Below are 27727 nucleotides of genomic sequence, written 5' to 3'. Positions count from 1 at the left end.
ATTTCGGGGAGAATGAATGAGAGGGCAGGACACTCCATTTCAAATTCCCAGGAACTCTTGGGGCGTTGCACAATCGCGAGCTGATGGCATTGCGTCATCTTTTGGCAATTATAGACGCTCGTGCATGATAAGCGAAACAATAACTAATGTAGACACTTTTAGTTTGATTATTTTCAGGAGGCTACTATTGATTAATTAAATAGACAATGCCTAATTAAAGAGCTATTGAGAACTAAAGAATGTATTTTGATGGATACTTATTCATTTTAATAGCATGTCTGCACCAAAAATATGACGATGGCCTTGTCAACCCAACATAAATAAAAACCAAGTCATAATATACAAATAAAAATATTTGTTTTCTAGAGCATGGTTTCTTCATATGTAAAACATATTTGAGGTTTAAATTCAATGCGCACTACTGCAATTGTGTTAACGTTCCCAAAATGCCTTCATTCCGGTGTAATTCATGTTTTGGAATGGAAAGTGAATAGTTTCTAACTTTGTAGTTTCCCCAGGGCTGTGGACTGCTTCGGACGAGCACATCAACGCATTGTTCCGGAGAATCCAAGTGAAAAGTCCATTGTTGTTGCGAAGTTTTTAATCTGGGGATTTAAAGAACATCACATGCTCGGCTGGGGGAGTGGGTGCTCGCGCACAATACGCAAATAACACTCTAATTCCATGATCGGACTCTAAATCACAGGTTTCTTACCTTTTCCTATTCAAAACATTTTTCTACACTTAAAAACATTTGATGTTAGTTTGAAGCCTTTGGAAGAGGACCGCAAGAAGGATCCGGAGGATAAAGTGGATTCCCACCGCGATAACTTTTTCCAAGGAAGACAAGTGCGTCGACGTCAGTCCGTGATTTATTACCCAAATATGACGGTTTACAGCCAGCGGTCTTTGATGGTCCTTGCTTTATTAGGGATCCTATCAGGGATTATGTCTCTGCTATCGGTCAATCTGATTTTCCATTTACAAACACAACAGATTGCTGTGAAGGAATCTCCCCCCACCATCTCCATCGTGCCAACTAATGTTTGGGCAGTGCTGATGCCAGTGTCTACAGTGCTTTCTGCTCTGTCTCTCACGCTCAATTTGAGCTCTGTCGTGGTCTGCCTTCTGCACAGCTACTTTACAACCGAGATATGCAGAGGAGATGATACTGAAAGGTAAATCGATCAACACACCTATACTTAGGATGCTATTTGTTGTAGGCTAACATATCACTGATACACCAGTAGTTTATTTGGTTGAATAATGTGCTTTAATTAGCCTATATTAATGTTTGACATTGATAGAAATAAAATAATACTACATTCTTATGCATTCATAACTTTCAGTGTGTGCAGAGGCTGCTTGACTGACCGAGCCCCTATCTCTAAACTCGGTATGAATCCTGGACGAACAATAGCATTTCCTCATTATGCACCCAGTGCACGGCCCCTGGCCTCAGTGGCCCTGCTCTTTCCCACTTTTTGCTTATAAATGTACTTTCATTTAGCTTCTGTGCACTCCAGTGCAAGTAATTACAAAGCAGTCTGTTTAAAACAATCGATTTTGAGCAGAAAAGTATCCCACATGATGGAACAATTATGGACAGAAGGCCTAATTGCAACCTTGAATTTATTTTGGTCTAAATACATCATTTAGCACTTTCCACTAATAGTATGGTCATGTAACTGATTGCATTTGCTTCATTTCCTCCCACAGAGCAGACTGGTTCCTATTGGATAGCCGAGCTGTCCGACATGTGGCCATCGGACTATTTTGCCTTGGGGTTTCAGTATACTTAGCAGGTAAGACCAACAACAAATAACAGTAAGGCCTAGTTAATGACCAGGATATATTGTGGACCAAAGCAATCTGCATCCAGCTGGTCTTAACACTTGTCACCCCAAACTCATTGGCAAAATCAAAAGTAACAAACTGCTACATATTTGGTAGCGTTATGTACACAGTAGTCAGCCCACATAACTATTCCACATCAAGTAATTCCCAAAAGCAATAAAGGCAGATTTAAAAAAGACAAATACACCTTATGGAACAGTGAGGACTGAAGGGTCACACACAGGTACACATGTACACACACCTGGATAGCTTGTTGCATTAGAGTAGTGGCCTCCAGAGAGACAGTTAATATGTTGTAACATTTATTTTAATGTTTAAAATTATATTCTAATATATATTACTGCATTAATTTTCGCTGGATCCCAAGAAGTGTAGCTGTTGCTTTGGCAGCAGCTAATGGGGTTCCATAATAAATACAAATGAACCTCACGTGCAAGCTTTTAAATGAATCTGTTTTAGCTAAATTATCAGACATTACATACATTTAGACCAACGGCTAAACAATTAACAGCTTCTACCAAATAGTTGTGACCCTAGAAAGGAAAACTTAATTTAGATTCCTACAGATATATTCCAGTTAATTTGCAGCAGAGGCAAAAGTCACTACTTTCAGAGCCCCTCCAATTGATTGATACACAAGGCCCAAAATAATGACTTCTTTGACATGTTAATGTATGTCCTGGCAAAGCTGCTGGCTTTCCATTCCATTGAGTCTCTTGTTGAGGTGGTGGGGGCAGGGCACCATTGTGATGGTAGGGTGAATGACCTCCTGACCCCACAGCTCCCTTTCAGAGGAAACTTGGCCAGAGCCTCACTGCAATGCCACAATGTCGTCATCATCATCATGTCCCAGAGCTGTGTTTCTCTCCTCCTTCCTTCAGCACTCTTGGGTCTGTGGTTCTTCTCCTGCTGAGAGATGTCCAATATAGTAAAATAGGTCACAAAATCACAACCGTGGCAATGCACTACATTAGAGTTATCCACCCCAGGGAGAAAAAGGATCTGAAAAGTGATCTTTCTTACAGTGTATAGACTCATCTTTCTGTACCTGTCACTGTGTCCATCTCACCCTCTTATTCTGTTTATCTTTCTCTCTATCCTCTCTCTCTGCTGCAGCTATGTCCATCTACATGCTGCTGGTGTTTGAGGTAGAGCCAGGCATAGCGAGCGCATGCATACTGGCCTCGGGCATCCTGATTCTGCTGATGATAGTGATTCACTCCCTGGTCAAAGCCGCCCGTACTGCCCAACACTACCGCGGTGGGGAACACACTGACACCTTGTACCAGAACCAGCACGGTGGGAGCACCCCTGCCGCCCGGCAAGGCAAGCTCCAAGACGGGGAAAAACCCAGGAGGCACCGCAACAACTCCCAACTCCACCGGCATTTGTCCTACCCCCCTCCCTGCACAGACCCTAAGCAGCATCACCAGCATCAGTACTCCCCATCCCACAGCCCTCAGAGCCACAGCAGTGACAAGGAGGGCTACAGTAGTGGTGGAAGTGGTTCTAGAATGCACAGGACCCTGTCAACAGAGTCAGGGCTGCTGCAGTCTCCATCTAAGCCCTGGAATGGCATTAACAATGAGATGCGCAGCGTGCTGGCCCGCAAGTCAGGAGCCTCCAGTAAAGACTCTACTCTGGTGTGACCTGACCTGCAAAGTCTTAGCAGTTAGTACATTCCTAACCAACCAACCATCAAACGTTCCGAAAGATATTTTCTATCCATACTGTATCCATAGCTATTTAAAAGCTCTGAGTTATCCCTTCATGATCCAAGCACCACTAATACTATTACTGTACATTTCAATACAGACATACAGTGAAACTGTCATTTTAATGCACCTTTCCTAACATCTCGTTCCCTTATTGCCTTTGTATTGACTTTTTACACAGAAACCATCACTATTAAACCCTCTAGAATGTTTACTTACTGGTATTCCAATGGAAAATGTTAGTAACTTGTAGCTACAGCTAATGCTATAGTTGCTACGTGATTATACAATTTAACAAGTGGCAGAGAAATGCTTTATTTTCTAAACTGTTTGGTAAAGACCAAAGGTGGTCTTTGAAATATATTGCCAAAACTGTATATGACACAATGTGTAGATAAATTTGGTAGTGTTTAGTCTGCATACTATAAAACAAACATGTCATAACTTTGAGTAAAGGTCGTGAGTATGTTGATACAAAACACTGTGTAAAAAATAAAGTGGAGCATTTTAAGTAAACCAGTATGAGCACATTCAGCTTAATTCTAGTGCACTTACTTGAAAGTCAAGAGAGTGCCTAGAAGTCATTGAGTCCCAGTATAGCTTTGAGTGATGCCTGAGGAACAACTAACCTTGGACAGTGTCTTCCAGAGGTCAGGAGGAAGTGGATGGGGGATGTGGTGGAGTGGCAGTGGGAATGGGAGAGGGGGTCGCTTCATGTGCGCTGCATGCATGTGCCAATGGAGGGAAATAATAAAGTAAACAGAACTGAGACACAAAAATGGCAAATAAAATAATGCAAAGAAAGGATGATTGCAAAGGAAAATAACTACGAACAAGAAATGGTGGCCCACGTCTATGAAAAAGTTACCTTGGCTTTCACTCAAAAGGAGTTTATAAGCCTCCAACTCCACCCTTGAGCAGGGAGATTGTGTGTTTTCTCCTCAGCAGTGATGAGTGGGTTGTGGGCAATCAGACAAATGAAGGATACAGTGTTGTTACTGTGTAAAGGACACAGTGTTATTATGGTTTCCCAGAGCCAAAGTGAGTGGTTGTTTACTGCCTCTTACCTGCGCCCCTGGGAGGTGCTGATCTGTTCCTTCATGCTGATGGCTTGACGAAGGAGGCCATCGATGCTTTTGAAGTACAGGCTGCTGTTTGTCATGCTTTTCACTGCACTGGAAATGAATATATGAACGTGTGTTAACAAATACAACATTGAATTGTCGATCAATGTTTTCAATATATAATTAAAATCCTAAACAGTAGACTTTAGACCATGACTCCAATTCCGTCGCATAACTTTGGGTCATTGGACACCCCTTCAGCCTTGTGGGAAATGCCCTGGCACTGCCCGATGCACCTGGCTGTGTTGAGTAACACTTACCTAATAAATCTGACTTTTATACCAATTCTTGGTATACAGTCTGAAACAAAGCACTGCAAAATCGTAGAGTTTAATGACAAGCCAGAATGTTGAATAAATTACATTTGAACTTTACCAGTTGTCTGTGTGGTTGGTCCTTCAGCTGCTCTAAATTTTAAACAAAATATACACAGAAAAGTATTGTTTCCCTAGCTTTTAAGAGCACCGGTACAACACAATTTATATCACCTGGCACACTCGCAAGTCCATGTATAGTTGAAGTCAGAAGTTTACATACACTTAGGTTGGAGTTTTTCCAACCACTCCACAAACTATAGTTTTGGCAAGTCGGTGAGGACATCTACTTTGTGCATGACACAACTAATTTTTCCAACATTTTTTTTTACAGACAGATTATTTCACTTATAAATCACTGTATCACAATTCCAGTGGGTCAAAAGTTTACATACACTAAGTTGACTGTGCCTTTAGCTTGAAAAATTCCAGAAAATTATGTCATGGCTTTAGAATCTTCTGATAGGCTAATTGACATCATTTCAGTCAATTGGAGGTGCACCTGTGTATGTATTTCAAGGCCTACCTTCAAACTCAGTGCCTCTTTGCTTGACATCATGGGAAAATCAAAAGAAATCAGCAAAGACCTCAGAAAATAAATTGTAGACCACAAGTCTGGTTCATCCTTGGGAGCAATTTTCAAATGGCTGAAGGTACCAAGTACGCACACGCAAGTATGAACACCATGCGACCACACAGCAATCATACAGCTCAGGAAGGAGATGCGTTCGGTCTCCTAGAGATGAATATACTTTGGTGCGAAAAAGTGCAAATCAATCCCGGAACAACAGCAAAGGACCTTGTGAAGATGCTGGAGGAAATAGGTACAAAAGTATCTATATCCACAGTAAAAACGAGTCCTATATCGACATAACCTGAAAGGCCGCTCAGCAAGGAAGAAGCCACTGCTCCAAAACCCCCATTAAAAAGCCAGACTACAGTTTGCAACTGCACATGGAGACAAAGATCGTACATTTTGGAGAAATGTCCTTTGGTCTGATGATACAAAAATATAACTGTTTGGCCATAATGACCATTGTTATGTTTGGAGGAAAAAGGGGGAGGCTTGCAAGCCGAAGAACACCATCCCAACCGTGAAGCACGGGAGTGGCAGCATCATGTTGTGGGGTGCTTTGCTGCAGGAGGGACTGGTGCACATAACACAATAGATGGCATCATGAGAGGAAAAATTATGTGGATATATTGAAGCAACATCTCAAGACAATAGTCAGGAAGTTAAAGCTTGGTCGCAAATGGGTTTTCCAAATGATCAATGACCCCAAGCATTCTTCCAAAGTTCTGGCAAAATGGCTTAAGGACAACAAAGTCAAGGTATTGGAGTGGCCATCACAAAGCTTTGACCACAATCCTATAGAAAATGTGTGGGCAGAACTGAGAAAGCATGTGCGAGCAAGGAGGCCTACAAACCTGACTCAGTTACACCAGCTCATGTCAGGAGGAATGGACCAAAATTCACCCAATTTATTGTGGGAAGTTTGTGGAAGGCTACCCGAAACACTTGACCAAAGTGAAACAATTTAAAGGCAATGCTACCAAATACTAATGAAATGTATGTAAACTTCTGACCCACTGGGAATGTGATGAAAGAAATAAAAGCTGAAATAAATCACTACTATTATTCTGACATTTCACATTCTTAAAATAAAGTGGTGATCCTAAACAATTTTTACTAGGATTAAATGTCAGGAATTGTGAAAAACTGAGTTTAAATGTTTTTGGCTAAGGTGTATGTAAACTTCCGACTTCAACTGTAAACACCTGTTAGTATGCATGCATCGCGTGCATGTACTTCCGTCTTGTGCACCTGCCTTCGTTCATGAGCAAACATCCGGATTGCAACACATCGACCTGCGTTTAGGCCCTCTACTCTTTTCTATTTTTACCAGTGACCTGCCACTGGCATTAAACATAGCATGTGTGCCCATGTTTACTGATGATTCAACCACATACACATCAGCAACCATAGCTAATGAAGTCACTGAAAACCTTAAAGAGTTGCAGTCTGTTTTGGAATGGGTGGCCAGTAATATACTGGTCCTGAACCTGGTCCTGAAAATCAAAACTAAAAGCACTGTATTTGGTACAAATCATTCCCTAAGTTCTAGACCTCAGCTGAATCTGGTAATGAATGGTGTAGCTGTTGAACAAGTTGAGACTAAATTACTTAGTGTTACTTTAGATTGTAAACTGTCAAGGTCAAAACATAGATTAAATGGTTGTGAAGATGGGGAGAGGTCTGTCCGTACTAAAGAGATGCTCTGCTTTTTTGACACCACACTCCAAAAAGTCCTGCGGGCCCTAGTTTGAGCTAATCTTGATTATTGTCCAGTTATATGGTGAAGTCCTGCAAAGAAAGACCTAGTTAAGCTGCAGCTGGCCCAGAACAGAGTGGCACGTCTTGCCCCCTTTGTAATCAGAGGTCTAATAGTAATACTATTCATGCTCTCTTGGCTAAGAGTTGAGGAAAGAACACGTCACTTCTTTTTTTTATAACAAACATTAATGTGTTGGAAATTCCAAATGGTTTACATAGTCAACTTACACACAGGACTGGTACACACTCTTTCCCCCACCAGACATGCCACCAGGGGTCTTTTCACAGTCCCCAGGACCAAAACAAATTAAAGGAAATGTACAGTATTATACAGAGCCACGAGTGCATGGAACTCCCTTCCATTTTATATAGCACAACTGAACAGCAAACCTGGTATCACAGCACAACAACTCCCCCATGTGACCTACTTGTGTGTATGTACCGATCTGTATGTGTAACTAAGATTGACACACACACTACATGTTGTTTTTAAATGCATGTCAATTGTAAAGTCTTTTGTCTGTAATGTCTTTTTCGTTATGTGTCGGACCCAGGCTTTTTTACAGCCAGGCGCAACTTTGTTAAAATGCGTATTTGAAATATTCTCTCTCATTGGTATGAAAGTTCCAAAGGTTTCTGAAACCGTATCACAAGCGAGGATTATTAACATTTCTATTTGTTAAAACAAAGTGTCAGAATTGTAGTTCACATGGAGCCAGCTGTGGTCCATACCTTCAGCTGAGAACCCAAAAGGGGGTTGACTCGCAGTTCTATTAAAATTACACAGAAGTCACTGGACGAAGGCGTTTTCTGTACGAGAGAGTTTTGTTAAGACACCCGACGCTTGGTGTGAACATTAACACACATCACTTGCGGTACAGGTTTGGAAGCATAAGGACCTTACCTTTCATATCAGCGAGAAATACTTAAATTGATACACACCTTTAACGGTTCCCACATGGCCATATCTCCATGTTACTGCGCATGTTTACGAAAGACAGAGGGTCCACCTGTGCTAATTAGCTATCTAGCATGCTCCAAACACCAGTTTGTAACAGAAGAAGGCCACCAAAAACATGTTGTCACTGAAAAATACTGTTGGCTGCAACTGTGATTAAGCCAATTAAAACAGTGTAGAGTAAGTGTATTTGTGATGCGAAATGAAAGTAAAGGACTTTATGTTTCTAGAACCGTATCGTAATTGAGGCTCCTTAAGAGTACATCTTGGGCTAGATTACCTGCATGCATATTCCACAGTGTAGATTGCTCCTTGGCTTTGCTCCTCCCAGCTCTGCATATCTGTCTGGAAGAGATGATCAGAGAATAATATTATGAATTACGTTACTGCAAAAGTAGCTACCGGTATACATTGAGTTTTTAGACGTGTTTTTGGACAGCCCATTATAGCTACTGTAAAGTAACAAAACTACATTTATTCTCCTTAGCAAGTTAATATGTAGCTAAACTGCTTTGGATTCACTGACGTTACTTACTTTGTGTTGTACTAGCTCTGGGAGGGACCTTCTAACGTGTTCTTGCAGTCGATAAAGGGCCACTGATGGCTCGTTAGCCAACACGTACATGTTCTCCGTGAATTTGTCAGTCACTGCAGAGATAAACATATAATAATATGATATATACTGTTATGAGAAATAGCTACGTTAGCTGTTTAGCTAATGCAGCTACTAGCTAAGGTTAGCTAGCTGGTGATGACAGTTAACTTTAGCAAACAATTGTACTATAAAGTATTCAATAATTACCTCTTTTAACTTTCAGTTGCATCTCCTGATCCTCCATCTTATACACAGTAAACGATCTACAATTAAATATTTGCAAGGGTTTAATTCGTGTTAAAGCGTTATCAAAAATAAACATGCAGTTTACGTGTTACTGTCATGCGCATCACAAATTATGTTCGGAATGCAACACGAATTTAAAAAAATGTTCCTAGATATTTATTCTCTCGGCATATCTCGCGTTTACTGGTGGATTGAACAATTATCGTAGATAAAATCAGTCAAACAATTTCATACATTACACATGCACACATTCAAAAACACTTAATTGGATAAAGTTATTTATAAGCAATGTAATGAATGGATGGACAGTTCGGGCGGATTACCATTATCAATTGCATCATGGGATTTTGTAAATAAACTCACTTTCAGTTTTGATATCAGGAAGTTGGGGTGAAGAATAAAACATTGATGTTGCTATTTTATCCGATACTGTGAGCTGGACATATAAACCATTCCTTGCGACATAAAGGTAAAAATGAATCTATTTATAATGTTCCATTGAGACTTTCCTATTTTGCAAGAGCTGATGTGGAATGGTTTTCCATCATTTCAGCTTTGAAAAGTAAGAGATAGTGAGATAATCATAGACATTTGTTCCATATTTGTTCTATTGACTTTTGTTGGCTAAAGCTAATCTATATAGTAATATATATCTCTACTTTGATTCAAGAGACCATGGATGGCACAGATGGTGTTGAGATACCAGATTTTGCAGCCAGTTTACACATATTCTCAGATGACCTAGCATTGGAATCCACTACATGTCTATCAGGGGAGGCCAGAGGAGAGCGATTAAATGGTATGACTGTCAGTCCTACAACTCTTTGCTGGTTTTGCATGGTCTATAGGCTTTCTCATACAGTAATCACACTTGTCCATTTGTCTGCAGTGAATGTGTCAACACCATTTTCAGTTTGCATAAAGTCTCAAATGATAATAGGCATTGGGGTATGCAAATGTGATGAAATATCTGTATTGCTCCTTTGCTACCAGGTGCGATGGTGACTACAGAGAACATGGGTGTGGATGAGGAGGAGAGCCTGTTGAAATACTCCACCACCCTCACGAATAGGCAGCGTGGGAACGAGGTCACAGTCAGACCAGCTACTTTAGACAGTAAGTATGTCTGTCTGAACTCAGAAAACACACTCAACTCTGTTCACGGCAAATTACCTTAAACACTACTGTGTATGCACTCTCATTCATAATCTATTAGATAATAATAATAAATAATAATGCACAGGAATGTTACAGGAATGACCCTAAAATATCTCTGTGGTTTTATGTACACTGTATATGTATATTCCTGTGTATTTGTATATAACTGAGGGAGATTAAGGTATTATATGCAGATCATTTAGTATATGGACAATTAAATGTACAAAACACTGACCCTTTGATGTCTCATCAGTTCTGTCCATCCACCAGCTAGCTGCCCAGGGGGAGGTCTTACAGGTGGCCACACACCTGAGCAAAGGTGAGAAATGTCCATATCCACTTACCAATAGTGCAAAGAGTAGAACTTGCCTGACTTGTGTAGTATTGTGGAACCAGCATGATGACTTGTAGGCATTGTCCTGTGTAAAATTAAAATGTTTGTTGACCTTGCAGACAGTTCATTATTAAACCGCCAGGATGAACGGGGCTTAACTCCTCTCATGTGGGCAGCAGCGTTTGGAGAGAAAGCCATGGTGGATTTCCTCCTGGAAAACGTTTGTGATATTTCTAGACCCTTGATCATTGAATTCAATGTTTAGTCATAAACAGGGTGGTTGATTGTAACCTGTGTGGCTGCTATGACCTTGTGTCTTAGGGGGCAGATCCTAGTACGATAGCATGGGAACGGGAGAGTGCCTTGACCCTGGCGAGCTCAGGAGGCTATGCAGTCATAGTGAAACGTCTTCTTGAACATGGAGTAGATATCAATGCTTATGACTGGGTAAGGGTGTAAATTAGGATTTTTGATTTCTTCAGAAATATTACACATCAGTCTTCAATATGTTTTTGGGTGATTTTATTCATGGGATGTTGTATGTTTAAGAATGGTGGTACTCCTCTCCTTTACGCTGTTAGAGGGAACCATGTAAGGTGTGCTGAGGCCCTCTTAGGTACGTTGTCTCATACCCCTGCACACAGGTCATTTTAATTAATGATCTCCAAAACCAAAATACTGTAGTCATCTCAAAGTGGCACAAATACATATGATGGTCTTATGATTGTAATTCAGATAAAGGGGCAGACATGAACATTGAGGCAGATTCTGGGTATAGTCCAATGGCTTTAGCTGTTGCCCTCGGACACAAACAAGGTAAGCACTCTCTCTAATCTGTCATCTTCAACAACAAAAAAGTTTTACATTTAAAAAAAAAACTTCCCTGGCAAAAGTAAATCATGTAATCAAGTAAAAAAAACTTTTGTAAATCATGTGTTGTTTCAGTCCAAAAGGTGTTAGAGGACCATATTCTCAAACTCCTGAAGAAAAAAGCATGACACCAGCTAAGGGTACCAGGATGTGGTTAGAGGACGTTGTGCTGAACAGAGGATCACCTGCTGGCATCAGTGGTGAGGTGGTTGACCAAAACACTGACGCCACAAAAGGCGGTTGGTAGTGAAGACACTTGGAACGGAAGCTCCAACGTTAAGGGACACTGTGGTTCTTATCTTGTACATTTATTCAACATGTTTTTTATATTATGGAAATGCTTATATTTCTTTTTTTTTGGGGGGGGGGCCCAAACTATCTTTAAAATATATATTTGAAAAAACTGGAGGTTTTGCAGAAATGGATGGTAAACAAATGTTCAAAAACAAAATGCATAGACATTTTACGACGTTAATTTGGAATGGGGGAAATCAAATGCACAGCACAAGCATTTGAATATGCAGGTGGTTGCGTGACCTTAAAGCCTGGAAAGCTGCAATAAAATCCAGATTCTTTGTCTGAGCCAAATCCTCCCTTTTCCCTTGTTGTTTGTGTGCGCACGTCTTAAAATGTCCTCACCAAAAGCAATCAGATATGGTTCCCATTCAAAACAATTAATTTGGGGTGGTAGTCTTCCAGCAGTCATGTTCTTCAATGGCACTATACCCTCTCTTTCCCTATAAGTCTCTCCCTCTCTCACGCAGAAACAGAAACGTCACAAAGCTCTTTCCCCCAGGATGTCCAAGGAGTAAACAATTATTCTGCCAAAGAAGTCGGCACTGTTCTCAAACACTATTTGTAGCCTGTGCACCGTGGGGACCTCCTGGATGGGAAATCTGTGGGTGTGGAGTTAAGAACCAGATAAGCAGAGGAGTAATGAAAGAGAACGGCACAGAACAATGTTAATTGAAAGCTGCTCTGTAGCTACTAGGCATTAAAATCAACATTTCTGTATTACAGTATTTAGATCCAGGCATAACTTTTCTGTACTATTACAACTTATTTAAGCAATTATTACAACTAAGACTAGAGTCCTGTCCAGGCGGTGTAGTTCTACATCAAGCTGCCTCACGTTTGAATTACAAGGCCATTCTGTCTCGAACTAGAATTACTACAACTAATTTGAACTGGTATGATTTTAGAGACATTTAATAATACATTGAAGGATATTTGTAGTGAGCTGCTGTCTTCTGGGTAAAAATCTATGATTTTAGCCAAGTCTCCATCTTTTGGGCATCCTGACGGGAAAGTGAAAGCCTTTTCAGGATCATTGACAGTCTGTCTCTTTTTTTTTTACATATGACGTGTTATAGCATAGTATGACAATGAATCATTGAAAATAATACCTTAATAATAAATCATTTGGTGAGTACTTACTTGTCCTATTTCACATGCGAATTGTTCTTCATGGTGGTACACTGACCAAAGGAGGTATGTGTGTGTGTGTGTGTGTGTGTGTGTGTGTGTGTGTGTGTGTGTGTGTGTGTGTGTGTGTGTGTGTGTGTGTGTGTGTGTGTGTGTGTGTGTGTGTGTGTGTGTGTGTGTGTGTGTGTGTGTGTGTGTGTGTGTGTGTATATTTAACACCTTCCAATCCACGTTTTACCTGAAAAGCCACCTTGGAACTGCACCTTTAATTCTGAAACTCTGAAGGACTGTGGGAATTCCAGAGTAACTCACAGTAAAAAGTTAACTCAGGTGCTAGTGTAATAATAATAATAATAATAATAATAATAATAATAATAATAATATAATATATATAATATATAATATAATAATAATAATAATAATATAATAATAATAATAATAATAATAATAATATATGCCCTGCTTTTATAAAAAGTTAATGTGTGCATACATTCTACGTAGGTGTCCCTCGAACCCAGTGTCCTGGGTTACAAACGCCATGCTCTACCAACTTGAGAGAAGAGAGATGAGAGAGTGAAAGGGAGGGGAGAGAGAGGGATAGAACCAAACAAGACCAGCAGAGGGAAAAAAGAGCAGGGACAAGACATGACAATAAATGACAAACATAGCTACAGAAGGACCACAGAAGGACCACAGTGTCATGGGTTAGTCTGCTGCAGGCTTTCACCTCACCTTTTGTGTGTGTTGTGTAGTGTGCACACACACACACAGCATTCGGAAAGTATTCAGACCCCTTAACTTTTTCCACATTTTGTTACAGGCTTATTCTAAAATTGATTTTTTTTAAAGACAAAATGTTCCTCATCAATCTAAACACAATAGCCCATAATGACAAAGCAAAAACTGTTTAGACATTTTTACTTTGTTGAAGCACCTTTGACAGCGATTACAGCTTTGCGTCTTCTTGGGTATGACTCTCCAAGCTTGGCACACCTGTATTTGCAGAGTTTCTCCTATTCTTCTTTGCAGATCCTCTCAAGCGCTGTCAGGTTGGATGGGGAGCATCACTGCACAGCTATTTTCAGGTCTCTCCATAGATGTTCGATCGGGTTCAAGTCCGGACATTCTGAGACTTGTCCCAAAGCCACTACTGCGTTGTCTTAGCAGTGTGCTTAGTGTCATTGTCCTATTGGAAGGTGAACCTTCGCCCCAATCTGAGGTCCTGAGTGCTCTGGAGCAGGTTGTCATCAAGGATCTCTCTGTACTTTGCTCTGTTCATCTTTCCCTCGATTTAGACTAGTCTCCCAGTCCCTGCAGCTGAAAAACATCCCCACAGCATGATACCGTCACCATGCTTCACCATAGGGATGGTGCCAGGTTTCCTCCAGACGTGGCCACTCTTTGGCATCCACGCCAAAGAGTTCAATCTTGGTTTCAAAGGATTGAGAAGGGCAAGAAGGTAGAGACAACAATACATCACACAAAGCAGCCACAACTGTCAGTAAGAGTGTCCACGATTGAGTCTTTTAATGAAGAGATTGAGATAAAGCTGTCCAGTTTGATTGTTTGTTGCAGCTCGTTCCAGTCGCTGGCTGCAGCGAACTGAAAAGACGAGCAACCCATGGATGTGTGTGCTTTGGGGACCTTTAACAGAAAGTGACTGGCAGAACGAGTGTTGTATGTGGAGGATGAGGGCTGCAGTAGATATCTCATATAGGGGGGAGTGAGGCCCAAGGGTCTAAACAATCTGACCCAGATGTTTTTGGGGGGTCGAGTTTAAGGAGCTCCTTTAGCACCTCAGACTCAGTGACCGCCTGCAGGGAGAAACTTTGTACTGGGGCAGGGGAAAAGAGGGAGAAGCATCAGGGATAGTCACATTATAATGGGTGGGAGATGAGGAAATGTTGGACTGGCAAGGAGGCATGGCTTACTCAACACATCATTTGGCCGCCTTTCGTTCCAGTACTCTGCTGCCTGTGACTGGAACGAATTGCAAAAATCGCTGAAGTTGGAGACTTTTATCTCCCTCACCAACTTCAAACATCAGCTATCCGAGCAGCTAACCGATCGCTGCAGCTGTACATAGTCTATAGGAAAATAGCCCACCCATTTTCACCTACCTCATCCCCATACTGTTTTTTATACTGTTTTTATTTATTTATTTTTCTGCTCTTTTGCACACCAATATCTCTACCTGTACATGACCTGATCATTTATCACTCCAGTGTTAATATGCAAAACTGTATTATTCGCCTACCTCCTCATGCCTTTTGCACACATTGTATATAGACTGCCCATTTTTTTTTTCTACTGTGTTATTGACTTGTTAATTGTTTATTCCATGTGTAACTCTGTGTTGTCTGTTCACACTGCTATGCTTTATCTTGGCCAGGTCGCAGTTGCAAATGATAACTTGTTCTCAACTAGCCTACCTGGTTAAATAAAGGTGAAATAAAAAATAAAAATAAAAATAGGAATCCTAACTTAATGAAGTGGTGATTAAAGAGCTCAGCTATGTGCTTCTTGTCAGTAACAACCCCATTATCAACATTAAGGGACATTGGCAGCTGTAAAGAAGAGGGTTTATTCTCCAGGTCTTTAACCATTTCAAAACTTCTTGGGGTTAGACCCACAGAGAAAGAACTGCTCCTTAAAAGCAACCAACTTCGGCCTTCCAGATGGCCTGAGTCACTTATTTCTCATTTACCTGAGCCAGTCAGCCTGAGTACACGTGTCCCGAGCCTTTCACCAGATGCATTTCTTGAGGTAGAGTAACCCTGCAAGATCACGGTTGAACCAGGGGCTGAAACTGTTTTTAATTCCATTTTCTTTATGGGGTGTTTGTTAACAATACCACTGAAAATATTAAAAAAGAAGGTCCAAGCGTCTTCGACAGAGGGGATGAAGCTGATTCTATACCATTTTACAGGCCAGTTCATGAAGGAATGCTTGCTCATTCAAGTTGTTTAGCAAGCGTCTATGACAAATCAGGACAGGTCGTTTCACTGAGCATCCATTACGAACACAGGCTGTAAAACAGTGATCACTAAGGTCATTACAGAAAACACCAGACTGATACCTATCAGGATTATTTGTGAGGATAACATTGAGGAGAGTAGCCTTTTCTGGGTGTTTGGAGTCATACCTTGTGGGATTGGTGATGATCTGAGAAAGATTTAGGGAGTGCCATTGCTTTAGGACTTGGTCAGGTGTATTAAGCATGTCCCATTTTAGGTCACCCAGCAGGACAAATTTAGACTTAGGATATGGGGTTAGGAGAGAGCTTAGGGCAGGTAGGGTACAGACCGGTGCTGATGGAGGATGATAGCACCCAGCAACAGTCAACAAAGAGCCATTTGAAAGTTTAATGCTTGAAACCATCAAATTAAATTGTTTGGGGACAGACTTGGTGGAGACAACTGAAGGTGATCCTTGGTAAAGATTGCCACTCCCCCACCTTTGGAAGATCGGTCTTGCCGAAAAAGGTTATAACTAGAAAGGATAACATCAGTATTCAAAACACTCTTCCTTAACTTCTTGGTGACAGGGGGGCAGTATTGAGTAGCTTGGATTAATAAGGTGCCCAGAGTAAACTGCCTGCTACTCTATCCCAGATGCTGATATATGAATATTATTAGTAGTATTGGATAGAAAACACTCTGAAGTTTCTAAAACTGTTTGAATGATGTCTGTGAGTATAACAGAACTCATATGGCTGGCGAAAACCTGAGACAAATCCAACCAGGAAGTGGGAAATTTGATGTTTGTAATTTTTCAACTCTTTGCCATTCCAATATACTGTCACGCCCTGGCCTTAGTTATCTTTGTTTTCTTTATTATTTTGGTTAGGCCAGGGTGTGACATGGGTAATGAATGGTTTTGTCTCATCTAGGGTGTTTGTACTGTGTAGGTTTTTTTGTAGATTTATGGGTTTGTGTTCATTCTAGGTGTTTATATAAGTCTATGGTTGCCTAGATTGGGTAGGTGTTTATCGTTGTCTCTGATTGGGAACCATATTTAGGCAGCCATGTTCTTTGGGTATTTTGTGGGTGATTGTTTCCTGTCTTTGTGTTCTCTGCACCAGATAGGACTGTTTCGGTTTTGCCACGTTTGTTATTTTGTAAAGTGTGTTCAGTTTTTGTCCCCTATTAAAAACATGGACACCTACCACGCTGCGTATTGGTCCGATCCTTGCTACACCTCTTCAGAGGAAGAGGAGGAAATCTGCCGTGACATATACCGTGTAAATGGGTCATATTGCACTTCCTAGGGCTTCCACTACATGTCAACAGTCTTTAGAACTTTTTTACATGTAATTTTTTGTTACCCCATTTTTGTGGTATCCAATTGTTGTCTCATCGCTACAACTCCCGTACGGGCTCGGGAGAGACAAAGGTTGAAAGTCATGCGTCCTCCGATACACAACCCAACCAAGCCGCACTGCTTCTTAACACAGCACGCATCCAACCCGGAAGCCAGCCGCACCAATGTGTTGGAGGAAACACTGTGCACCTGGCAACCTTGGTTAGCGTGCACTGCGCCCAACCAGCCAGAGGAGTCGCTGGTGCGCGATGAGACAAGGATATCCCTACCGGCCAAACCCTCCTTAGCCGGATGACGCTAGGCCAATTGTGCGTCGCCCCACAGACCTCCCGGTCGCGGCCGGTTACGACAGAACCTGAGCGCAAACCCAGAGTCTCTGGTGGCACAGCTGGTGCTGCAGTAACCACTGCGCCACCCGGGAGGCCCGTAGTCTTTAGAACTTTGTTTGAGGCTTCTACTATGAAGGGGGAGAGAATGAGAGGGGATTGAGCCAGGTGTCTGGCAGAGTGCCACAGGCTCGTGATGTGCGGTCACGAGAGATTTAGCTCTCGTTCAATAGATTTTCTACAGACATAGGAATTCTCCGGTTGGGACATTATTGAAGATTTATGATAAAATCATCCTAAAGATTGATTCTATACTTCGTTTGACATGTTTCTATGACCTTTAATAACTTTTTGAACTTTTCGTCCAACGTTCGGCTGGACCTGAACGCGCGTTTGGAGTTGTTTATAGAAGCTATTTGGACATAAATTCTGAACTTTATCGAACAAATCAAACATTTAATGTGGAACTGAGATTCCTGGGAGTGCATTCTGATGAATATCATCAAAGGTAAGTGAATATTTATAATGCTATTTCTGACTAATGTTGACTACACAATATGGCGGATATCTTTTTGGCTGCTTTGTTGTCTGAATGCTGTACTCAGATTATTGCATGGTTTGCTTTTTCCGTAAAGTTTTTAAAAATCTGACACAGCGGTTGCATTAAGGAGAAGTGTATCTCTAATTCCATGTATAACACTTGTATTTTCATCAACATTTATGATGAGTATTTCTGTACATTGATGTGGCTCTCTACAAAATCACTGCATGTTTTAGAACTACTGAACGTAACGCGCCAATGTAAAATTAGATTTTGTGATATAAATATGGACTTTAGCGAACAAAACATACATGTATTGTGTAACATGAAGTCCTATGAGTGTCATCTGATGAAGATCATCAAAGGTTAGTGATTAATCTTCTCTATTTGTGCTTTTTGTGACTCCTCCCTTTGGCTGGAAAAATGGCTGTGTTTTTCTGTGACTTGGTGGTGACCTAACATAATCGTTTGTAGTGCTTTCGCTGTAAAGCCTTTAAATCACACTGTGGCTGGATTAATGAGAATGTTATATTTAAAATGGTGTAAAATACTTGTAAAGGCTTGAGGAATTTTAATTGAGATTTTTGTTGTTTTGAATTTGGCACCCTGCACTTTCACTGGCTGTTGGCGAGGTGGGACGCTATCGTCCCACATATCCCAGAGAGGTTAACCCTTTCACGTACCATCACACGGGTCACACAGTCACAGTGGTTACTGAAGCGCACGATCACACCCATGTGATTATAACGCTTATTTAGAACGGCCAGTTTCGAATGACGCAACAATCAACATTTGAGCTGGCCACACTTTTTTCAGAAACTATTTACACAAACATAGTCCCTACAAAGTTAAATCCATAATGTGAGCCATTTATTTTAGGATGCAATGTTCTGATATTCACAGATATTCCTTAGCATAACACAATCATCCAAATCGGAAAGAGCTAGGACAAATGTAGCCTACAGTTAACTGAGGAAAGATTGACGCAACGCAACACAAGCTGTCATATTTTATAACTCTAGCCAGGTGTAATCCATGCAGCGGTGCAGCAGGCAATGGGAGTAAGTGTCACTACTGGTCTTTGAACAGCACGAGGGGGCTTCAAAGACTCCTGCCACTTGTTGGGCCCAAAGGCCTCGACACATCTCACGTAGTCACACCTTAGTGCTAATTGAAGTTGTATCTGGTCTGTCCTAGCAAGCCTGGCAGCCTTAACTCAGCATTCAGTCCCCATAAAGTAAAATGTATCATTGTAATGTACTTCATTTTTTTCTTTTTTTCTTCTTCTTGGCTTTCAAAATAGCATCAGACAACACTACTCGCTCTGTTCCAGGTTGAATGGTGTCTTCGGGTCTCTGCTGTTTGTTTGCTAGAGCACCCTCCGTATAGCTTGGGAAAAGGACACCTTGGTAGCTATAATCCCTTCAGTTAATTGTGGCCAAAATTGTAGAAGGTAGCATCCGGCATATGTCCCTGCCGAAAAATCCAAGTTGATCTAACTCCAAATCTGTCCTTTTGTAAAAAACATGTTGAAAATGAGAGCTCACATGCAGCTGTCTCTCTCTCTCTCTCTCTCTCAAATAGAGGTGTGCCAAGCTTGTACTGTCATACCCAAGAAGACTTGAGGCTGTAATCGCTGCCAAAGGTGCTTCAACAAAGTACTGAGTAAAGGGTCTGAATACTTATGTAAATATCATATTTCAGTTTATTTTAATTTTATACATTTGTAAAAAAAGACAAACAGTTTTTGCTTTCTCATTATGGGGTAGTGTGTGTAGCTTGATGAGGGAAAAAAAATGTAATACATTTTAGAATAAGGCAGTAACATAACAAAATGTGGAAAAAGTCTAGGGGTCTGAATACTTTCCAAATGCACTGTATATGGTGTAGCCTTATAATAGTAGTAATATCATGTACCCACAGGGTGCCTCCCAATTTATATTTGAGTAATTTAGCTCAGATTCAAAGCAACTTACACTGAGTGTACAAAACATTAAGGACCTGCTCTTTCAATGACATACACTGACTAGGTGAAAGCTATGATCCCTATGATCTCAGACTATTTGCATTGCCCCCCCCCCTCTTCTACACTGCTGCTATTCTCTGTTATTATCTATGCATACACTTTAATAACTCTACCTACATGTTCATATTACCTCAACTACCTCGACACCGGTGCCCCCACACATTGACTCTGTACCGGTACCCCCTGTATATAGCCCCGCAAATTGTTATTTACTGCTGCTCTTTAATTATTGATTTTTCTTATCTCTTACCTATAAAAATGTATTTTCTTAACTGCATATTTGGTTAAGGTCTTGTAAGTAATAATTTCACTGTAAGGTCTACACCTGTTGTATTCGGCGCATGTGACAAATAACATCTGATTTGATGTCACCTGTTATATCCACTTCAATCAATGTAGATGAAGGGGAGGAGATAGCTTAAAGAATGATTTTTAAGTCTTGACGCAACTGAGACATGGATTGTGTGTGTGCCATTCAGAGACAAAATATGTACAGTGGGGCAATAATTATAACCATAATTTGCAAATAAATTCATAAAAAATCCTACAATGTGATTTTCTGGATTTTTTTTCTAATTTTGTCTGTCATAGTTGAAGTGTACCTATGATGAAAATTACAGGCCTCTCTCATCTTTTTTAAGTGGGAGAACTTGCACAATTGGTGGCTGAATAAATACTTTTTTGCCCCACTGTAAGTGCATTTGAGCAGGGAATGCTAGTAGGTGCCAGGCGCACCGTTTTGTGTCAAGAACTCCGTTTTTCACGCTCAATAGTTTCCTGTGTGTATCAGGTATGGTCCACCACCCAAAGGATATCCAGCCAACCTGACAACTGTGGGAAGGAAGCATTGGAGTAAACATGGGCCAGCATCCGTATAATGATTTCGACACCTTGTCCATGCCTCGACAAATTGAGGCCGTTCTGAGGGAGAAGGTGGGGTTGCAACTCAATATTAGGAAGGTGTTCTTAAAGTTTTATACACTCAGTGTAGTTATTGCATTGATCTTAAGATAGCTAGGTGGAACAACCACAAATCACATATCACAGTCATAGTAAGTACATTTTTCCTCAAAAGTAGATATTGTGAGAGGGAAAAGTCAAGTGCAAGTTCACGAAAGGCTGGTCATTTGATTTTTAACACTTTTCACTACTTCCCACAAATGTAAAATAATTGGATTGGTCTAGGCATGGGCTAAAGGGAGTTTCCATATACCAGTAATTTCCTTTCAAATCCATGAAGAGCAGTGGTGCATACTTCAGAAGAAAGGAGAGATGATTGGGTACCCTGGTCCCAGATCTGTTTGTACTTTTGCCTACTCCATTGTTATTGTCTAGCAAAACATTGGCATTAAAAATTCCATAAGGAGTTGGCAAGAGAGCAGAAACAGACTGGCACCCAGTCTAATAATTGGGACCCACGTTTTCATCATTGTTGTTGCCACACATATGCCAATACTGTCCCTCTTGAGTGCATGCGCACCTGTCATGTAATTATAGTTACCTGGTCAGAGTTCCAGCACGCTTCTTCATACGAGTCATGTACTTCTTCCCGAATTGCTTAACATCTCTGTTCAGAACAGAGCTTACTCTGTAAGATACATTGTGGCAATTTTACAGTCATTACTTCATCCTGCTGCAGAAGGACTATGTATCTTTTCCAATTATTTATATACTGTATACACTAGCTGACTGATAGGGGCCGCTGTGTTGAAGCCACCATGCCTCTCCATCTTGGCACTCCCTCACCAGTGTAAAAAATATTTAGAAAGCTATAGAAATGCATTTACTAATGTCTACATTTGTTTTGGCCACATTTATTCTACTACAGACACCTTAATTCATACTTTAAATTATATTATGTGTGCTAAGCATCATTTTAAATAAATAAAAAATCTAGAAAACATTGTCCTGAAAGTATATCATTTTCAAATCAAAGTTTTTTGGTTGTGTACATAGTTTTTCAGATGTTCTAGCTAGCGGATGCAGTGAAATTATTAAACTAGAAACGGGGCTGCAGTACAAACACATACATTTTACCCCCTCAGCCCTCGTGCTAGATATTTTACCCCCTCAGCCCTCGTGATAGACATTTTACCCCCTCAGCCCTCGTGATAGACATTTTACCCCCTCAGCCCTTGTGATAGACATTTTACCCCCTCAGCCCTCGTGATAGACATTTTACCCCCTCAGTCCTCGTGATAGACATTTACCCTCGTCAAAACCGGATGCAGTTTGATTGCCATCTTTAGTGGATGAAAAATTCACAAACATTACCCCTTCGGCCCGCAAATTAGCTTGAGGGAGCGAGTGAAGAGCTATGTTCTTATACTCATACTAACATACTGTGCACAATCAGTTAATTTGAGTATACTGTAAATGAATGGTAGCTGTGTTCGAATACCCACACTAAAAATACTGTGTACTGCATACTTAATGAGTATATACTACATAAGTTAATTTTAGTATACTGTAAACGAACAGTATCCTTTCAGTTAAGCATACTAGAACTACACCTGTCTACCGGAAGTTGATTCTGTTGCTATGTAAATCGCCAAAGTTAGGGGACCTAAGCGCTTCCAAATATCTGTCATGTTTGCGCATATCTCTCTATAGAAAGGCCCATGGAGTTGGTGGAATCGTCCTTTAATTCATGGCCACATGCTCAGCTGGGCCAGGGGCGCTTTAATTAGGTGAGGTGAAAATGTCTGACAGATCTCAACTCATTAGAAAGGAGGAAATCGCCACCGCCCCAACTCGCTGCTTTCTCTTCCTCAACTCTTTTTAATCCAGACATTCTGTGCGTCTGTGAATCAACGTAAATCCACCGAATCTGTTACCTTTCATCTGAACTATCTGTTGCGATTGGGAGAGCCTGCCATCAGTTATCGATAAGAAACATTACTGTGCAGCCGTGTTCATTGATCTGGCCATGGCTTTCGACTCTGTGAATCACCACATCCTCATCGGCAGACTCGACAGCCTTGGTTTCTCAAATGACTGCTTCGCCTGGTTTACCAACTACTTCTCTGATAGAGTTCAGTGTGTCAAATCGGAGGGTCTGCTGTCCGGACCTCTGGCAGTCTCTATGGGGGTGCCACAGGGTTCAATTCTTGGACCGACTCTCTTCTCTGTATACATCAATGAGGTCGCTCTTGCTGCTGGTGAGTCTCTGATCCACCTCTACGCAGACGACACCATTCTGTATACTTCTGGCCCTTCTTTGGACACTGTGTTAACAACCCTCCAGGCAAGCTTCAATGCCATACAACTCTCCTTCCGTGGCCTCCAATTGCTCTTAAATACAAGTAAAACTAAATGCATGCTCTTCAACCGATCGCTACCTGCACCTACCCGCCTGTCCAACATCACTACTCTGGACGGCTCTGACTTAGAATACGTGGACAACTACAAATACTTAGGTGTCTGGTTAGACTGTAAACTCTCCTTCCAGACCCATATCAAACATCTCCAATCCAAAGTTAAATCTAGAATTGGCTTCATATTTTGCAACAAAGCATCCTTCACTCATGCTGCCAAACATACCCTTGTAAAACTGACCATCCTACCAATCCTCGACTTTGGCGATGTCATTTACAAAATAGCCTCCAATACCCTACTCAACAAATTGGATGCAGTCTGTCACAGTGCAATCCGTTTTGTCACCAAAGCCACCATACTACCCACCATTGCGACCTGTACGCTCTCGTTGGCTGGCCCTCGCTTCATACTCATCGCCAAACCCACTGGCTCCATGTCATCTACAAGACCCTGCTAGGTAAAGTCCCCCCTTATCTCAGCTCGCTGGTCACCATAGCATCTCCCACCTGTAGCACACGCTCCAGCAGGTATATCTCTCTAATCACCCCCAAAACCAATTATTTCTTTGGCCGCCTCTCCTTCCAGTTCTCTGCTGCCAATGACTGGAACGAACTACAAAAATCTCTGAAACTGGAAACACTTATCTCCCTCACTAGCTTTAAGCACCAACTGTCAGAGCAGCTCACAGATTACTGCACCTTTACATAGCCCACCTATAATTTAGCCCAAACAACTACCTCTTTCCCAACTGTATTTAATTAATTAATAAATTTAGCTCCTTTGCACTCCATTATTTTTATTTCTACTTTGCACATTCTTCCACTGCAAAACTACCATTCCAGTGTTTTACTTGCTATATTGTATTTACTTTGCCACCATGGCCTTTTTTGCCTTTACCTCCCTTCTCACCTCATTTGCTCACATTGTATATAGACTTGTTTATACTGTATTATTGACTGTATGTTTGTTTTACTCCATGTGTAACTCTGTGTCGTTGTATCTGTCGAACTGCTTTGCTTTATCTTGGCCAGGTCGCAATTGTAAATGAGAACTTGTTCTCAACTTGCCTACCTGGTTAAATAAAGGTGAAATAAATAAATAAATATTGTTTATAGTTATTACCGCGGAGAGCAGCTTGGAGCGCACGCTTCAAACATATTGTGTTATGTAAATGGGAAATGATCACAGCCCTACAGATCATCACAGGCCAATTATACCATTGAAATATGGTTCAAATGTAATGAAATTACATGTACGTATAAAGACTAAGCTGGCAGGATGAAATATGAAATGTAATTGTTTGCTGAACTGATAAATTCTGATATCAACTGGAGATTATAGATTGAATAACTGATAACAGAGATTTATAAGCATTATCCTTCTCATTCTTATAATGAATGGATATGAACCTAAATTACTCCATTCTTATTCATATTGAATTCCTATGGAACCTTATTTCTGAATGATCTCATTCGGTTAATAATGAGAATGATTCTGATTTGACTTTCTGATTTGAATTTGATTGGATACATGTTATTCTGTTTCCTTTGTTATGCAGCAAACTGCCCAGTAAATATACCACTTTTGTGGTTAAAGGAATTCCTGCCTCAGTCTCATCCATTCCTCTGTCACATGACCTGTTCACATTGACTATTGTCAGTCATCCTACCTGTCCAGCTACCCACAATAATCTTTCACTCTCCTATATGCAAATCTCAATGGCAGTGATTTTTCTTAAGGCCCTTGGAAATGACCTGTATATCTGCAGCTATAAAAATAAAACAAAGTAATCTGTTTGTTTGTGGATAGTGATTTACATTTGTGGGTTGGTACACACATACCTTCATATCTTTAGGTTGGTTGTTTTAAAGATCAATTTCAAGATTTCCACCAAAGACTTTGCCTCTCCGATCACTTTCCCTGGCTTGGACAAGAGACATTTAAGGTACACTCAAGATGTGACCATGTATAACGTCATTCAAGGGCTGAGGGTTTAAGCCCGACATCCCGTCTACTTTGTGTTTGGACTGCAAGGCATGTCATTTTGTCCTTGAAACATTTAATCTAAGTACTGTAGACTTGCCTTCATTCCTATAGACTATTCCTTCTGGGGAGTGCCAATATGGCCGATCGGTGGCTTCAAAGCCACTCAATGGCCATAACGTCAGCAATTCAGGGTTTTTATAAATCGTTGGTCTGTTATGGAACGTTCAAGGGGGATTTCAGCTTTGCATGCCAGACGCCATTTTATTTTTTATATCTACAACACACGTTTAATTTGAACTGTTTATCAAATGTGGTGATATCTAAAAGTAAAAACATCTAACTCGCACCTACATCTGTTAAAATGTCGAACTATAACACGCTTTCTGCCCTGCTCTGTGTTTCGCTGCAAATCACTGAGGAAGCCATGTCTGATTTCCTAAATGAAGGCAAGTTGCCGTATTTCAACAGAGATGAAGCACTTCGATGTACGACAGTACTGGCAAAGGACTTCAACATGATTAGCTCTTTCTCCGCTAGATGGCAATCGTGTTCCTTGGCTTTTTTCTTATTCCATTCATGACATTATTTATCGTTTTGCCAAAGATTAGGTTCATGTGGGGTTTTGCTCTTCCATGCAGTGCAGACGATGGACGAGGTCAGCGCTAAAGGGCATCCTCCTTATTAAAGAAAGCGCAAGATTTTTTACATTTTTAATCCTAGGTTGTTACACTAGTATTTCAGTTTGCCACTGCATCTATTCCTCCCTTTAAGGCCAAGGTTTAAACTCAGCATCAATGTGTGTAGGCGGTCCACATAGGCCTACTGTAGCCAGATATGAATCCCAATTTCATGTGACCATGGTTTATAGGCTATCTGTAATTGAGGTAAAATGGTTTAAAATGGCATTTGAAAATAGTGCGTTCTTCAGACCATTTCATCAATACATTGGTGCCAAGAGATATTGAGGTAATGGATGAAAGGTCATCTAAATTAAAATTGATCAAAGGGGATTGGAGCTGAAGCCAACCAACCACAAACAAGGTGCATTGATCAACAAAATTGCAATCTTCAAGCATCCATTTTAATAACACAGTTCCATCATATTATGAAAGGTTTAGATGTGGTCAAACTGCTATGGCAGACCTAAGGTTTAGACATTTCACATTTCACATTCAATGGAGATGTCTTTAAAGCCATTTTGAATAATTAAATACACCCTTTGGAGGCCAGCTTTGTAGCTTTTAAAGCTAAATGATGTAGATTTGAGGGCTTGCTATATCCTTGTCTAAGGTTTAGACATTTCACATTTCACATTCAATGGAGATGTCTTTAAAGCCATTTTGAATAATTAAATACACCCTTTGGAGGCCAGCTTTGTAGCTTTTAAAGCTAAATGATGTAGATTTGAGGGCTTGCTATATCCTTTACATAGCCTAGGTCTCTTGGTTAATAACACCTAGAAGGAGAAGCGGTGATAGAGGATGTTGTGTTTTCATAGGAGCTCATTATCACCCCAGATGAACCTCCTGCTGAGATTTTGGCATGGTGCTCCCCGCTCTGCAGATAATCAATAAGTCTGAATTGCAAAACCTGGTGGAGTTAAGCCTGTATGACAATTGCTATCAATGGGGGGTGGAGGTTATAGGGGTTGGACTAGCAAAACTGCAGGGATTGTCCTCACATCTTCCCTTGTACCTCACCACAGTGATTCAACAACACAGTGAGTGGCCAGATTGGGGTTGGGTGATTGATAATATGCCAGTCCTGCCCAAGCCAAGATGTCCTGGGGCTGTGTGAAAGAGGGAGTGAGAACGAGATAGAGAATGAGAGATCTAAATCTATGATATTAAATGCTATTCCCTGCAACCTGTGTATTGGACTAAACAAACAGTTGTTGGGGGATAGAGAGAGAGGTTGAGAGAGATGGAGAATAGAGAGAATGGTTGAGAGATGGTCTTGTAGATAGATAGATAGATAGAGAGAGAAAGGAGTAAGGAGTGTGGGTCTGTTTACCGGTCACTGGGGAGATAAATAAGCCTTACAGAGCGGATTGAGGTTTGATCTATCCCAGCCAGGGTTTATGAGCTGTGGGCACTTGTGCAGATTGTCCTGATGAGGAGGATCATTAATCCCAGTTGCTTGCTGAGGGACAGAGGACCCTGCCTGGCAGCAGGAAGCAGATTTAGGTCTGCAGCGCCTGGGTAAATGATAAATGAACTCACTAGCTGACAGGTTGAATGAACTAACCCTCTTTGCAGTTCTGCTAGTTAAAAGTC

General features: G+C 40.9%; 3 protein-coding genes and 1 pseudogene across 9 annotated transcripts; 2 read left to right on the top strand and 2 right to left on the bottom strand.

The window, feature by feature from the left end:
• The first annotated feature begins 443 nt into the window (after window positions 1-443).
• tmem221 (transmembrane protein 221) lies at window positions 444-5064 on the top strand. Its single transcript, XM_046304586.1, has 3 exons — window positions 444-1178; window positions 1720-1805; window positions 2974-5064. Exons 1-3 carry the CDS (start codon window positions 886-888, stop codon window positions 3504-3506), a joined length of 912 nt encoding a protein of 303 aa, XP_046160542.1. The 5' UTR covers window positions 444-885; the 3' UTR covers window positions 3507-5064.
• Window positions 1619-9438, bottom strand: borcs8 (BLOC-1 related complex subunit 8). Of its 7 annotated transcripts, none has more exons than XM_046304599.1 (6): window positions 9106-9438; window positions 8839-8951; window positions 8584-8648; window positions 4640-4747; window positions 4202-4307; window positions 1619-2766 (listed from the first exon to the last, which is right to left on the bottom strand). In XM_046304599.1, the coding sequence occupies exons 1-6, from the start codon at window positions 9218-9220 to the stop codon at window positions 2467-2469; spliced, it is 807 nt and encodes a 268-aa protein (XP_046160555.1). In that variant the 5' UTR covers window positions 9221-9438; the 3' UTR covers window positions 1619-2466. The 7 variants fall into 7 exon arrangements, with proteins under 7 accessions (XP_046160555.1, XP_046160565.1, XP_046160590.1 ...); XM_046304609.1 differs by having other exon boundaries at window positions 1619-2763; XM_046304618.1 differs by having other exon boundaries at window positions 2627-2766; window positions 4202-4293.
• Window positions 9321-12938, top strand: rfxank (regulatory factor X-associated ankyrin-containing protein). Its single transcript, XM_046304666.1, has 9 exons — window positions 9321-9613; window positions 9815-9943; window positions 10138-10260; window positions 10556-10621; window positions 10756-10856; window positions 10958-11083; window positions 11186-11252; window positions 11372-11452; window positions 11582-12938. The coding sequence occupies exons 2-9, from the start codon at window positions 9820-9822 to the stop codon at window positions 11632-11634; spliced, it is 741 nt and encodes a 246-aa protein (XP_046160622.1). The 5' UTR covers window positions 9321-9613; window positions 9815-9819; the 3' UTR covers window positions 11635-12938.
• Window positions 12119-25877, bottom strand: LOC123989677 (annotated as a pseudogene).
• Between the last annotated feature and the right edge of the window lie 1850 nt (window positions 25878-27727).

Source organism: Oncorhynchus gorbuscha, linkage group LG02, assembly GCF_021184085.1.
Source record: "Oncorhynchus gorbuscha isolate QuinsamMale2020 ecotype Even-year linkage group LG02, OgorEven_v1.0, whole genome shotgun sequence".
In the NCBI taxonomy this organism is placed as follows: domain Eukaryota; kingdom Metazoa; phylum Chordata; class Actinopteri; order Salmoniformes; family Salmonidae; genus Oncorhynchus; species Oncorhynchus gorbuscha.
Note: the sequence above shows the minus strand (reverse complement) of the source record. Positions and strands in the feature narration are given on the sequence as shown.